This window comes from Plectropomus leopardus, chromosome 11 (genome assembly GCF_008729295.1).
Source record: "Plectropomus leopardus isolate mb chromosome 11, YSFRI_Pleo_2.0, whole genome shotgun sequence".
Classification (NCBI taxonomy): domain Eukaryota; kingdom Metazoa; phylum Chordata; class Actinopteri; order Perciformes; family Serranidae; genus Plectropomus; species Plectropomus leopardus.
The window spans coordinates 15,312,064-15,326,948 of record NC_056473.1 but is presented as its reverse complement, the minus strand read 5'-3'; the positions used below and the strand labels follow the sequence as shown (position 1 = coordinate 15,326,948).

Genomic DNA, 14,885 nt, shown 5'->3' with positions numbered 1-14,885 from the left:
AGTTTAAAGTTTAAAAGCTGCAGAATGTGCAGCTGCCACATTAGAAATAACAGTTATAAAATAGCCTAAATAGATGGTCTTTATTAACTTGTGCATTCACACAATTATCATTCCTCTCTTGCCTTATCTAAAGCGACAGTGTTACTTTCTATGCAATGCTTTTCTAAAAAATCTTAAAGTCAGAAGTAAGCTGCACACTATCAACCATTTTTAAGTGTCAAATAATGCGCTGAATGCATCATTTAACTTGTTTTATGGGAAAGCACTTTGAGCCTGAAGCAGAAAACCTGGGTTAACAGACAGGTGATTTCTCTGAACAAGGCTTTAGGGTTTGGACAAAGAGCCCGGCTCATCTGTGCTGCTCTCTAGTAATCATGGCCCTCTCTTAAACAAAAACACATGTTTTTGACTTGTTGCTTACAGCTGATTTTAGCCAAAATGTCTGTACATATGTGCTTGTTTTGGGAGATTCACGCTTCTTTTTTCTTTTAACATATCAATCAATTCAATTTTAATTTGAGACCTACTTCTGATTTTTTTCCAAAAATCCAAAATGCTCTGGTTACTTCCATCCTTAAAAAAAATCCAACTGTTAATCATTAGGACTATTATCTCAGTCAATGTTAAGTCATTTATTAATTCTTTAATTATTCAGTTAATTTTTAATCTTTATTGTGATCTTAAACTGCACATTAGCCTCTTTAACTGAAACTAAAATCTTAATTCTTCTTTCACCAAAAGATTTTGGAGTGATATGAATATTTTGTCGACTGAAGTCATCATTTCATTTTGTAGTAAACAACATTCTTAATATGAAGCCTCTAGCCAAAAGTATCTGAGGAATTTATATATCTCATTGTTATGTTTTCTCCCTCGAGCCTTTTTCACATTTCTGTTTGGCTGTAATCGTCTTTGAAGGGGGGAGCAGACTGTACATAGTTGGCTGGGAGAATATGACAAGAGAGTCTCAGGTTTACAATGAGCCAAGTTGCTTCTCCTTGACTCATTTTTCTAATGAACTCTGTTGGGAAATTAGAAGGAAGAAGGTGCCATTAAAATTAATTCATAGCAGAAGTTTGTAGCTTTGGGGAGAAACAATTCAGGCATATGTGGTGCTCTGAAACCCTAAAAGTGTGTCACCAAAAAAAACAGTGACACCTTTTGCACTCTGCATGTAGCACTCAGCTGCACAGTGCAAAAAAATATCATGGTGGTTAACTTTACCCAAATATGTATTTGCGTGTGTATATATATATAGAGCAGTTAGACAGGCAGTGGTTAGTTTTGCTGTTACCTGGTTGAATGAGCCGTAACATGCCCTCATGTTCAGCCACCTTGTGCTTCCAGGACTTGGTGTTGTTGGTTGCGTCCTCCAGCTTCTTTATCACCGTCTGGGATACACAAAAAAACACAGAGACAAAACAGTTATTAACAGGTAATAAAAAACAAGGAGGGTTCCAAACAACATTTTGGAAACCTTAATCAAGACTTAAAAACAACACTTTTTGGAGGACTGCATTAACAAATAACATGTATTAAGTTATTAGCATTATTTTACCCTCTTGTCTAAATAGCTGCCTCCCATCCAGCAGTCATATAGTGACACCATGTTGTAAAGAAAGGTACTACTTTACTAACAACAACTACTTTACTACAACTTTGTTTGTAAATGTGAACAGATAAAGTCCTAAGTTATTTAATATTTACACTAAAAAATCCTTTGGAACAGCAGTGATGGGAACCTCCTGCGGATATGTGTCACTACTTTCACAACAGGTATACGGCGTTAGAACACATTGTTGTTTATTAGAGCTGTATGTCATCCATGACTAGTGAAATTACCAGGACTGGAGACACATTTTTGGCTTTTCGTTAATTGGGTTTTCAATTTAGGGATTCAGATTTTTTTTGTTTGTTTGTTTTTTTTGTTAGAGGAATGTCATTTGTTTTGAAAAAAAAAGTATACATCTAAAATAAAATTTGTTGGAGTTAGTATGCTCTGCTTCTGTGTAACAGGGCGTTGTCAGGTCATTATGAGTAGTTGTAGTAGAACTTAGTAGTAGAATTTGTCCAGGATAATAAAAACTGTGACAAGCGCTTTAGTCCCCTGCCGCTTAGAGCATGAACATTTTATCACCTTCCATAGTGAGGACACTTATCATTTCAGACACACAACATAATTTAGCAGATTAATTTATATTTTTGTAACAGTTTAAGTTTTTTTTAGCTATTCAGACTAGGCCTATAAAGTGTAGCAACTACTGTCAAGCAGTCAGAGGCACACCCGGTTATCCCTCACCTAACGCTATAGGGTTGCAAGGTGTCTCTCTCCCTCACCTGATGCTGAAACTGTCAGGCGTCAGCTGCAGGCGCACAGTGTCTTTCTTTCACCTGACACTGAATCCCTAATGAAAAGAGTTATGTCGAGCTTCACTCCAATTTTTGTATTCCTGCTGGTTTCTACTGGGACATACTGTGAATTATAAAGTTTACTATAAATTGGTTTAGGAAAAAAATCACACGATCCTTGTGCACTTGGCCACTGTTAGTCCCCCCACTACCACCACTGTGACTGCTCTCAGCTGACCTGGTACTGCTCCAGTGCCCCCTGCCTCTCCTGCTCCAGCTGCTCCAACTGTTTCATTGCTGACTGCAGGGCACTCTCCTTGGCCAGACGTTCCTTCTCCAGCTCCTTTTTCTCAGCCTCCGTCTCTGAGATGGCGCGCTGCTGCTGCAGGTGGAACTCCTCCAACTCTGCCCTCTTCGCAGCCTCCTCCTCCAGTAACCTGCTCCACACAGACATTAACCAGGGTGAGTATAATAATTCTGTACACAGGCTTCTCATTTCCAGCTGGTCTGAGTCCATGCATTAGAGTGTAAAATAAAATACTTTCTGAGGCATATCTGAAACTGAGCAGCATGCATGCATACGTCCTTTTTCCTAATTTTTTCACTTTTAGAAACATTTTTGATTTCTTGTTAAAGATATAGTGAGCTGTTATAAAATTCCAACATTTCCCACTATCAATAGATACTGTATGTACATTTCAACAGTGTTTGAAACCAAACTCTTACAGTCTAAAGACATTTAAAGTTAGGCATGTATAAAATAATGTAAACCCTAACGTGTAAGTGAATTCTGCGTAAGAGGATGGGACAAATGTGTGTTCATTTAAGAAATAAAATTAAGCTATTTATGGTAAATAGAGGTGGTTGTGGCATGTCAGTGTGTCAGCAGGTGGTGCTGAAGTGCAAGCACAGACTGTGTTTTTAAGTTTATGGTTCAAGAAAATATAACTCAGGATTAATGTTGATTGCATTATTTATAATCATTATCAAATGCACTTTATATAAAGACGGCTAAAATGATTTTAATGAACCAAAATGTAAGGCCACTGCTGTAAATAAACATGTAATTTTGTTTGGGGTTTGACTGCATTAATTTCAAATCAAATATGAATGGAATTAACAATGGGGTGAGCATATTAGCACATAGCACCTTACACACATACACTACAGTGATGGTGCTGACAAAATGTAAAAAAGTTCAAGATGGCTTTTATGACGATGACTATCTCACTGGGAAAGATATATTTCTAAACTATTTGCTACATCTCAATGCACAAGTCACTGTTTGGATGACAGCGTCCAGTATATGGCCTTCATTACTCAATGATAATGTACTGAAAGCTGTCTTTTTAACAAAGTGTATTAATCTAAGTACCGCGGTTAGCACAGTGGTGCTGACAGGCTCACTACTGGTTAGTCAAACTCGAGGTGGAAAGTAAATGTCAGCAGAGAGGAAGGAAAGACGAGGGAGGAAATGTGGTGGAGAGAGGGAAGTAGAAGTTGAATGTCTGGCTGCATGTGAAAAAAGAGGAGCAGACTCAGAACGTGTGGCGGTTGACCGATGGTTTCATTTCTAAGGAGCAACCAGGCAGTTAATATGTAGCAAAAATAAGCAGTCTAATATCTGAGATGGACAACTTTGACTAATTGATAACAGAAAGTAATAAGCAGCTTGACACATCCGCCAAAAACAAAGATATTCATCTAACCACAGTTAGATCATTACATCAAGTATGTGTGTTTTTGTTCATGCTTGTGCACTAACAAACTTTAGAGCTGCCAGCTGGATGACGCATTGCATCTTTTAGTGGTCATACTGACTGGTTATGTTGTTATTAAGTGTATCGCTCTGATATCTCAATATAACTTAACAGATGTTAGTCTGAAAATGTTTGTTATTGATGCATACGCCTTACAGTCAGGCAGGTTATGATGCTGGATGTCTATCAGGTAATATGTAAACAGCAGCAGGTGGTGGATATTCATCAGTATTCTCACAGCTTTTAAGTGCTGGCATATTACCATTCCTATTTATATTCACCCTCAACAAACTGTGTGAAATGGTGCGTTTCTTTGTCTGTATTGTTTCCCATGCTGTTAGTACACGTGGTAATTTGTCAACTTGTGGAAGTGTTAAGTAAAATTAAGTGAAAACCACCTGCAGCCCTGGCTCTTACTGATAATGTCCCAGTCTGTTTTTTTGGAGCACAACAAAAGGGGAGAATTAAGCCACAATTCAGTAAACAGTGTTTGTTTTCTATAGGGTGTAAAACAATAGTTGTGGCATCACTAACATCTTTTAAGCTGACTGACTCTGACTTATACTACATATTTGTTTTATTTTATGCCAATAGTGGCTGTGAACAGGCATTATATCATGATGTGATCCTATGTAAGGGTAACTTAAAAAATTCAAACTCTTATGCTAAAAAATATGTCAGAAAATATCGCAACTTGTCTTGCAATTTTTTCTTAAAAGCTGTCGTAAAATTAGGTATTTCAGGCCACGACAATCACAAAAACAGCCCGAGACATCCTGGAGGCACTGTCTTGTGGTCACATTTATTAAAATAATTAAGAGTAGAGCAGTGATCTGTCTTTTGTGATGTGGTTTAGATTCTGTTTTCGGTTCTTTAGATATAGCATGTCTATAGGCATTGACATTAGCTACTTTTTTATATTATTATCGTGATGGTTTCTGGAAATCAAACAATAGAAAACAGCTACTCTGATTGACTTTTCTCAAGCTGCGGCTCTGTGCTCTAAGTAGAGATAAAGACTTTTTTCATCTGTACAGATACTAATTTGATTGTGCTCATATAACCCTAATGTATATGGACTTTTTCCTATGTTACTGAATACATTTGTGTACAGCCACCTCTCCAATAGATCTATGTGATGATAAATTTCTCTTTTTTGACTGACCGTGCCTGCAGCCTCCTGACGGCCTCCTCGTCCTGTCTGGCCCGCCTCTCGTCCTCCAGAGCATCTTCCAGTTGACGGTACATGTCTTCCAGCTCCCGAACACGCTGCAGGTACTGCTCCAGCTCAGTGGACTTCTGGGCCACCTGCTCCTCCATCTGCTGCCGTACCTGTCCATCCAGGTAAAATACAGGTAAATACTTCATCTGGAGGTCAATATCAACAGTCCTGTTGAACTGTTTGAGAATCTTTATTGTCATTACATAAAAAAAAGGAAACAGCAGTTATCAAGTAAGTGCAGATCTGGTAGTCCAGGTGCAATAATGCATATGCAATTGTGGTGTGTGTGCGCCGCATACTGCATGTATGTCAGTGCATGTAGTGTGCAAAATAAATGCCTGAGTCAAATATACTGACTGTGAGAGCTCAGCTTATTTAATAAGTATACCTAAAGGAATACATCAGTACTTACATCTTACCCTAAAAGTGAATAAAAGCTGTGATAGTGGGTGTAAAGTACACACATTATGTACAAAAGTCCACTTGCATGTGATGATTAATCACTTGAAATTTTTCTTTACATTTTCTGCTAAGGTGTTTATTAATTATCACAGAGATTAATACAAACTTTATCAATAATTTTGATAATCGATTTATTGTTTCAGTATTCTATCAAGAAAAAATGTTAAGGATGTTAATAATTTAAGGATGTTTGGGAGTTAATACAAAGTCTATTTTACCCTGTCAGAGTTAGATTTGGTGTGTAAAAATAACCAAATCACACTAAAGTTACTTCCTCTTAAAAACAAGCCATATCGTCGCTGATGTAAGATGAATATCTTGCGCTGGTACACCACATCCACGCTGTGTACTGAGCATGTCAAGATGTTATCACCAAAGGCAGTCAGGTGCAATATAGATGCCTTCTTGCTGGTGCGTGTTTCTCGGTACAATCAAACAGCAAAGCGTGTCAATATTAAGCTACATGGGAACTTCCTCACCACAAACTGTATTATTCAATGTGTAGTGAAGACATCAACACAACTTAAAGTAGCTCCTTTACTATCGAGTTCCACTCTGAGCTGCAGTGTCTTAACTTGAAGTTTACTTCATGTTGTTCTCCCTCGTACCTTGTTTACATTCAATTTAACCTGATACCAGTAGATAAATAATCAATTCAACTATTGTAATTAACTAATGATAAACAGCCTATATTATTTCAAAAAGAAGAAGTTGTATTTAAGTTGCTCCACCACTTTGGTCTGACGTAATAATTCAGTGGAAAATGACGAGGAGTAATGTACCATTTTCTCTCTCTCTAGGTCCGTCCTATAGCGGTCCTGGAGTTCAGTCTGGGTCTGAAGTCGCCTTCGTTCTTCTTCTGCTGCATTAGCTGCTGCCTCCTCCAGAGCCTGGACAAAAGGAAACAAAAAAGGTAACATATTTCCAGTAGTCAGAAGCACCTGTTATAAGCACATTCTCTGTTTTCTGTTAACATGTTTTTACCCTTAAATTCCTGGGAAACGTATGTGACAGAAATAAAGACAGCAAAAACATTTGAAGACCTTAGACCTTAGCACTGTCTGAAATACACTCTTCTTGTTTTAGTTTGAAGGCCAACAAGCGAACTGTGGCCTACAGTTTATAGTGGGTTAGGGTGAATGGGTGAATAGTGGTGAATGTATTAACTTTGTCAAGTTTAAAAAATGCTTTTAAATAACTATTCAAAGAGAGAAATGCAAGCTCTAAAGAGGAATTGAGAGTGAACAAAAATAGTGCTGAAACATTCTTACAGAAGCGCTCTCTAGAAATTCAGTGGTAATCTGGGAAATTGTGAACACTAAATTGACAAAATATATTAACAGAGTGTGTCTTTTCCTCACTTTTGTAGAAAATAAACGAGTTGTCGACCTCAGCATCCTCCTCTGCTTCTCCCTTTTCCTCAGAGGATACACATCCTCCCCAAACCTTCACATTTACACACAACTCAGACATTTTTGTTTTAACCTACAGAAACAAGTGTCTTATAAAACTGTATGCACTAAACTAAAATATCTATTATTTACAGGCTTCAATTAAGAGCATTTCACTTTTGAAATAAAAACAGCAATTATGCTAAATAAACTTAAAGGGCTTTATTTTTTTATTTTTATATCATTCAACAAGCTTCCCAGTAGTGTACATTGTAAGTGTAAATGCATAAATTCACATATAACTCTGCTGTACTTCTACACTCTATATTTGAAATAGCACAGTGAGATCTCAGTTTGTTTCTCTTTAGTTGTCATCTATTTTTGTTTGGGTTTTTTTTCTTTTCTTTCTTTCTTGTTAAAATGTGAGAGAACAGGACTGATATTTGAGTTCATGGAATTCATTTTTATAAGATGTTTGTATTTTTTCCTTTATCGTTCATACTTTTAACATTTTTTTACTCAGAAGTTAATTTTTTGCACCATGTCTCTATTGTTTTGTACATAAAAGCAAGTGTAACAGGGGAAATTAACTCAATTTCTTTGAGTTGTGCAGATTGTTAAAGCAGTAACCTCATGTTGACTTTTCGTGTCACCCAGCTGTGAATTGTCTTACGACTGTGGCAGCCTATTGTATATAGCAGCGTAGTGTGGGAGCCAGAGTGCCTATTGTATATCTGTGAACCCAGAGATCACTGCAGACGACCCTGAGCCTCTCTCTCTCTCTCTCTCTCTCTCTCTCTCTCTCTCTCTCTCTCTCTCTCTCTCTCTCTCTCTCTCTCTCTCTCTCTCTCTCTCTCTCTCTCTCTCTCTCTCTCTCTCTGTACATGTGTGGTTGGTCATTGTGCATTCATGCAGCCATCTATGAGAGACAGGACTTTCACCTCAATGGCAGATTGTTGTGCTTTCATGGGAGAGCAGTATCGTCCTGCACAAAGACAAATTGTTGTTCTCTGTATTACACAACTACGATGTGGACTAGTTTGACTTACTGTTGCTGCATTTCACAACCTGTCACAGCCCTGCTGATGACTGCAACATGGCAGCATTGCACTGTGCTGAAAACCTCCTCAACACAGCGATGATCACTGTGGTTTCAGTTAACTTAAAAGAATTGTTCTCAAACTTCTCATACCGCTTACCACCTCAGGAAATATTAGAATACCACCATATTAGGTACCACCATTAAAGCTGTCATTACTGTACAAAAGTATAGGCCTACCTTTTTGGCAACGGACAGTTAACAAGGAGGCAGTTTTATGTCTAATCAGAAAATAAAGATGCTAGCTGCTAGCTGCTAACTGCTAGCTGCAGTGACTTTGCTGGTGTTGCTTGAGCCACCAGCACGTGCGTTTTGTTCTCTACAATCCACTTCAGTCTCAACAGAGCTGCTCAAATATTCCCGTCCTGATCTGCACTTCTCCTCCTAATAGTCACTAAGTGTGGACCTATGATTGCAGTGTTTTTAAACCAGTTAATTTCTGCTTACTATCTAGTCATCACAGTTTGTTTTGTAACTAATCATGGACGTATGTGTGTGCTGTGTTCATGATTGTGAACGTAGCAGGCTGATACATTACAGGAAAGGTAAAACTAATTTTAAATTACATAATTTTAAGTACTTAATTATATAAGTATAATTAAGTATTTTGATAGTGTTATGTTTGAAAATATTCCTCTATGTACTTCTGGAGGGAGCTTGAGTATCACCAGTGGTAGGTATACTATAGTTTTAGAACAAGTGAGTTATAAGATAATATCCTCTGAGATTTCTTTGACCACTTTTTTTGCTTTTGACAAATAACTGGAAATTGGAATGATGCTTTATAGCTACAATAAAGAAGCAGTCATTGGCAATAGCCGTATATTCATTCAATTGTCAGTCAAATTTTAAGAGAACTTTTTAGATGCTGCAAAAAAAGAAGAAAAAAATATGAATAATACATGTTTCTATCAACTGGTTTCAAGCAAATAAACTAGGCTCAGCAAAGTTTCATCAGAAGTTAGAGGTATTGGCTACGCTATATGTATGGCTGTAATCTGTCTGTTGGACACATAAAGTGTTTATTTATAAAAGCAGAACATGCTTTGCAAGTGTGCACACATGAGGGAAACCTCAGCCAGGTAATACTAATACTAATACTACTAATACTAATACTAAGAACTATAATAATAAAAGTGTTATTATAAATAATAATTGTGATTGGTCACATTTATCAGTCTTTTGTTGAAGGCATAATTTCATATCCTTTTGGTAAAGTACTTAATAAAATTTGTTTTAATAAAATTGCTGTAGACTAGGTCATTGATTATGTATCTAACATTTTGTAGTGATTATTGAGATTGGTCACTGTTAGTGAGGTTGCACAGGAACATGTGACAAATTAGTGGAATGGACACTATATGGAGCCACATAAGCTGTGTGAATATAAAATCTGCTCTTGTGCTTTTGGAGGGCCTTTACAATGTGGAAAAACTGAGCTTCCTCTTTGCTGTTCTTTTTAACGACTGATCCACATACTGCTCTCTTTGAGCTGTCAGAAGTATTGATATTGAAATGAGTCATTAAGGCATCTACACCCATTTATGGCCAACTGTGGGAGCAGAAATAAGGCTTTTGTATGCGTGCCCAGTTTCACAAGGGTTGAGACCATTGCATATGTCCAGCTTCATAACTCTGACAAGAATATTACAAATGTATTTATTGCTTTGACTCTAAATAGTTTTAGGTAACTGGCCCTCAGGACTCCATTGTTGTATACCTGACAAAATCTTAAATATTAAATAAATATAAATAAACACAGTGTCCACTTTATTAGGGACACCTGTACAATCTAATGCAACACCTCAGCTACAAACTCTACCTCCAAAAGGCAATTACCAAGTTTGTTGACACTGTCAGAGGTGTTAATGTAACTACAGCCCCTTTTACATAGCCTGTTCAAGGCAGGGCTGTTGTGCTATTATTCCACCTCGTCTTTCTGAATAAAAGGTACGATCACAGATTGGGGGGACAGAGTTGTGAGCCAGCAGGTTGGGACAGGTGCGATATTTTGATGATGTGTTATATGCGCAGTCCACCACCACATGATTTAAAAAGCAGCTAGCAGCAGTTAACAGCTAATTTAAAGAAGAACAGCAACTGAAAATGTCGCCAGCTGGGGATACAGTGAGGTCCAGGACCACCTTACCCCCAGACCAGAGGACGAGACAAACAGGGATGGTAAATGATAGTTATTGCCATGTTATTGTTTAGAAAGTGCTGCCTGACCCATATTTTAAATGTCACCCAACACGCTGACGCTATTGGGTTGAGGTCCAGACACACCAAATCGATATGTATTGGCAACAATGACTGTTGCATCGCTTCAAGTTGCCTGTGTCTCTGTGCTGTGTTCATGTGCAAGTTCTTTGGCAAAGACTGCAGCTAACTAGCATGTACGTTCTGCACCTGTGTGAGAAGAAATAATTCTCCATACCATCACGTGGCAGTGGTCTAATATATAATAATATTTACATTGCATTGGTGAACAATAACAAAAACAGTTGCCACATGTTTCTGCTAAAGAGCTCAGTGGCTAAAAATACAAGTTTGTTTTGATCTCACTCCCTCCGGATTTTTTAGTAATTTTACTTTCCCCACTTCATTTTCTCTTTTGATGCACAGAGCTGAACTGTGTAGAGTCAAATCATTCACCATGATATGTTTCAATCACTTTATGCCATCCTGACTTCCTGTTAACCTAAAAGCCATTCACAGTGTGAACAGGAAGCAGCTACTCGTCATCAGAATTTGGGCAATCTACACAATCGCTACCAGTCAGTCAGCAGTGTCAACAGGCAGAAGTGTGAGTCAGGATCGGGGAGGTTTACTGGAAAAACATGTTTAATGGAGACTGATGTCGTTCCTCCTCCTCCTTCCTGGTTCAATACACATTCCTCTGTTTGCAGCCATGACACACCATTCATCAGTCTGAGGCTGCGGGGTGGAGCTGAGCTATTATTGGTATTCATGAGCTGCCAGTGAGTTTCAGAGGAGACCCAACAGAGTTTTTAGGTGACCTACTTTAATTGTTGTGTGAACAGTGTGTGTGTGTGTGTGTGTGTGTGTGTGTGTGTGTGTGTGTGTGTGTGTGTGTGTGTATGTGTGTGTATGTGTGTGTGTGTGTGTGTAGGTGTGGGTGTGGGTGTGGGTGTCTGACACCAGCAGTTTGTTATCTATTTAGGGATCTTCAGATGATGCACGTAACTCAGTTTGTGTTACTTTAAGGCGTGACGTCGTCTCTGAGGAATGTTGTAGAATCAGCTTTGTGGCTTTTTGTTGTGGTGACATCAGCAGTACTCACTGTAACTGCAGATACGATGATGATATAACCAAATCAGAAAGTATTTCTATTCAGGAAAATATTTTTCCTTCCTGATACTCGTGGAGTTGAACTAAGTACATTTACTCAAGTACTTCAGCACAATTTTGAGGTACTTGTACTGTGCTTGACAGTATAAGCAGGGCTCCCCATACATTCATTTATTTGTGGCAGCCCACCTCAATTAAAGCATCTGCTGCCTGTAATCTATGTCATATTTTTGGAGCTGGACTGTATAGTGTTCGGTTACTTACAGCACCACACTATCAGAGCACAGAACGCACTCTGTGCACTGATGGAGCAACAGAACATCAGGTTAAGTGGAACATTTAAACATTTATTCTGCTGGTTCTAAAAGTTTTCATTTACTCGCAGCAGCTGCTCCTTTCATCTATTAATCTGATCAGGTCTGACTGGATCAAAAGAACAATAATTAACTCCATGAGTCACAAACTGCTGCTGAGGAAAAGAAAAACTCAGGGAGAGCTCTTGAGAGGGGACACAGAATGCCTAGTTTAAAGTAATAATTATTTTTTAAAAAAAGTTTGCAGTTTATTTTGCAAATTTAAGCTATTAATGCAAAAATATAAATCAACTAATGCATTATGACTATTCTTACTAGATTAAACTACCCAGAAGTATATAAAGTCATTAAAATCAACTCCACCTTCATTAGCCTCCACATTAAAGTGATGAATACATGAATGCATCAACAATTATAATCCGTTAATACTATATATTATTCTGAAAAGGCTCAGTCTGCACATTAACGACTTTTAACTTTTGTACTTTTTGATTTCGATGTTTACTGTACTTTAACTTGAGACTGATTTTGAATGAATGAATGAACTTGTAACAGAGTATTTTTACACTGTACAGTATTCCTGCAGATCCTTAAAAAGTCTTAAAAGGCATTAAAGTTGTTAATCTAAAAATAAGGCCTTAATTGTTATTAATTTTTTTTAAATTAACCCCTAAAAAGTCTTAAAAATTTTATGACATGGAAAGGATTTTATGAATTGCTTTTTCTGACATTGCTTTGGAATATGTCAAAAATAATTGGTATCTTAAAAATACAATAAATGTCTGGGCAAAATTTTCCCTTAACTGTAGTTGGCGTAATTCTTGGCGCTTTACAGTTTTGTTTTGCTTTTAAACTCAATTTTGGTTATCAAAATTGTCTTAAATTTTATTGTGAGTGGCATTAAAAAAGTCTTTAAAATTCTTAGACCCCACTTGCTTTAAACTGTAGGAACCATGCTGTAGTTTGCTACATCTACTCAAGTAAAATATCTGATTACTTCTTCCACCCCTCACAGTGCTTAATAATCTACAGAGGAGAAGTTATCATGGCGGCAATTATTTTATCGAATCTCAGTCTTAACAGACGCAATATAGTGGCCATATTACAAATTAATCTAAAAAGAGTGTTTTCTTGCACACCTTTATTATGGCACTGTGTTGAAGTGAAAAGTTGACCCACACTTTTTTTTCTACATTTTTTTAAGAGAGTCCTCTCTAATTGGCCTCATTGAGTAAGTATTTTTCAACACGGCCAAAAGTCAGTCTGAGCTTCAGGGATTCAATCAGCGATAACCAAACAAAGGTTGCGAATCTACAAAAGAGCCCTGAATACAGAGGGTGAAGAGAGATCCATGCGTGAGTTTACTTTTCAACTTAGGAAACTTTCCTGATAAAGAGCAGAACGGACAGTTCATATCAAAACAGCAGAGTCAGCTATGAAAGCGAACAAGTGTGTCTGAAGTACACACTCAGCCTGAAACACAAAGGTCTTTTCAAACTGCAGAGATGCATAGGTAGAAAAACATGGCTTCTTCCTTCAGGTCACTTTAAGCTTGACCCTGGAACCGGAAAGCCTCACCTCCTTCCCATGTTTTTTTTTTTTTTTTTTTTTTTAACTGGAGTAATTTCTTTATCTTACAAGTTAAGAAATTACCTCTGGGGAAATCCCTCAGACTTCATTCATGAACAAATTCCAATTAATTTTTTCCTGGATACCCCCCCCCCCCCCTTAAACTATAAACACATCCTGGTGTTTCAGGTGCACAGTGCTTACACCTGTTATCTGTGTTTGGGTTTATTATTTCTAGTTTTAGTTTACTTCATTTTTTCTTCATTTTTTGTGTCTGCAGCACCTCAGTCACCACATCAGCCCAAACAAGCCCTTTTTTCACAAAGATTGTGCTATAGAGCTGCAACAACAAAAACTCCTTTCTTAATGCCGCCTCTGCATTTTTAAACTAAACCAAACAACGGCAGCATCATGCAGCTCCAGTGTGTGACTTTAGATAGCATGTCGGCATCGCTGAAACAAAACAGGTGGCATGACGTTTAACAGAACAGCATCTGCCTCTAGTGTGACATAGAACACTGTGCGTACAAAGCCCTTTCTAAACAATAACAGTCATTTACTGTCCGATATGGCGGCTGATTTTGTCTGCTGCTGGGTGGGAAGGGAGCTTCCAAATATCATTATTTTCCCAGTTTTTCTGACATTTTCGGCTACTGTTCTTCTCCAGGTTAACCGCTAACTGCTGCTGGCTGCCTTTTTAAATCTCCTGGGGTGGGCTGCAGGCATAACACACCTTCAAATCATCACATGCCCACACCCATGGTCCAGTGCTGCGTTCTGTACCCTTTTTCATAGACCTTGATTCTGCTGCTCTGTTACTACCTCCGCTCAAGGGCGTGAAACGTATCTGCAGTTAAATAATGGAAAAGAACCTTCAAGACTGATGCACATTTCTTTTTTGGACCCAAAGGAAAATCAGGTTGCGTCAACAGTTAAAATCTCTGAAACCCAAACTAGATAGGGGAGAATCTGTCCAATATACACGCCTTGTTTAAACTTGGCTCCTTCTTGTGTCAAAGAAACACTTCCACACTTAGCTATTTTAGCTTTGACTACAAAAAGGAACTGGCGATGCACCAGACGTTTCCTGATTCACAGCGCGAACATTTAACGTGTTTGTTTCTTCTCTCCTTACCTTCCTCATGTTCTCCAGTTCAAGCTGTTTAGCCTCATTAGCCGTCTGCAGCTCACTCATCCTCAGCTCCAGCTCTTCCTGCTCGGCCTGCTGTTTCAGTCGCATCTCCCTCCGCTTCTGTCGAGCCTCGCGGTGCGGCGCTGGACGACCCTGACGCAGCAAGCTGACACAGGTCTGAATGGCTGAGAGGGAAAAAAACATTAAGGAGATATTAAGAGCATGTCTGTGAATGTATGTTCACAAAAGTAAAACTAATTTTAAAAAAAGTCCAA

At 38.1% G+C, this 14,885-nt stretch overlaps 1 protein-coding gene across 1 annotated transcript in view; it reads right to left on the bottom strand.

The window, feature by feature from the left end:
• Positions 1-14,885, bottom strand: part of swap70b (switching B cell complex subunit SWAP70b) — a 39,439-nt gene that overhangs the window by 3,532 nt on the left and 21,022 nt on the right. Inside the window, exons 7-11 of the mRNA XM_042495800.1 lie at positions 14,614-14,795; positions 6,576-6,683; positions 5,275-5,441; positions 2,588-2,786; positions 1,295-1,391 (exon numbers count right to left, since the gene is read on the bottom strand). Of these exons, the coding sequence (XP_042351734.1) occupies positions 1,295-1,391; positions 2,588-2,786; positions 5,275-5,441; positions 6,576-6,683; positions 14,614-14,795 (753 nt within the window). The remainder of the gene's footprint in view (positions 1-1,294; positions 1,392-2,587; positions 2,787-5,274; positions 5,442-6,575; positions 6,684-14,613; positions 14,796-14,885) is intronic.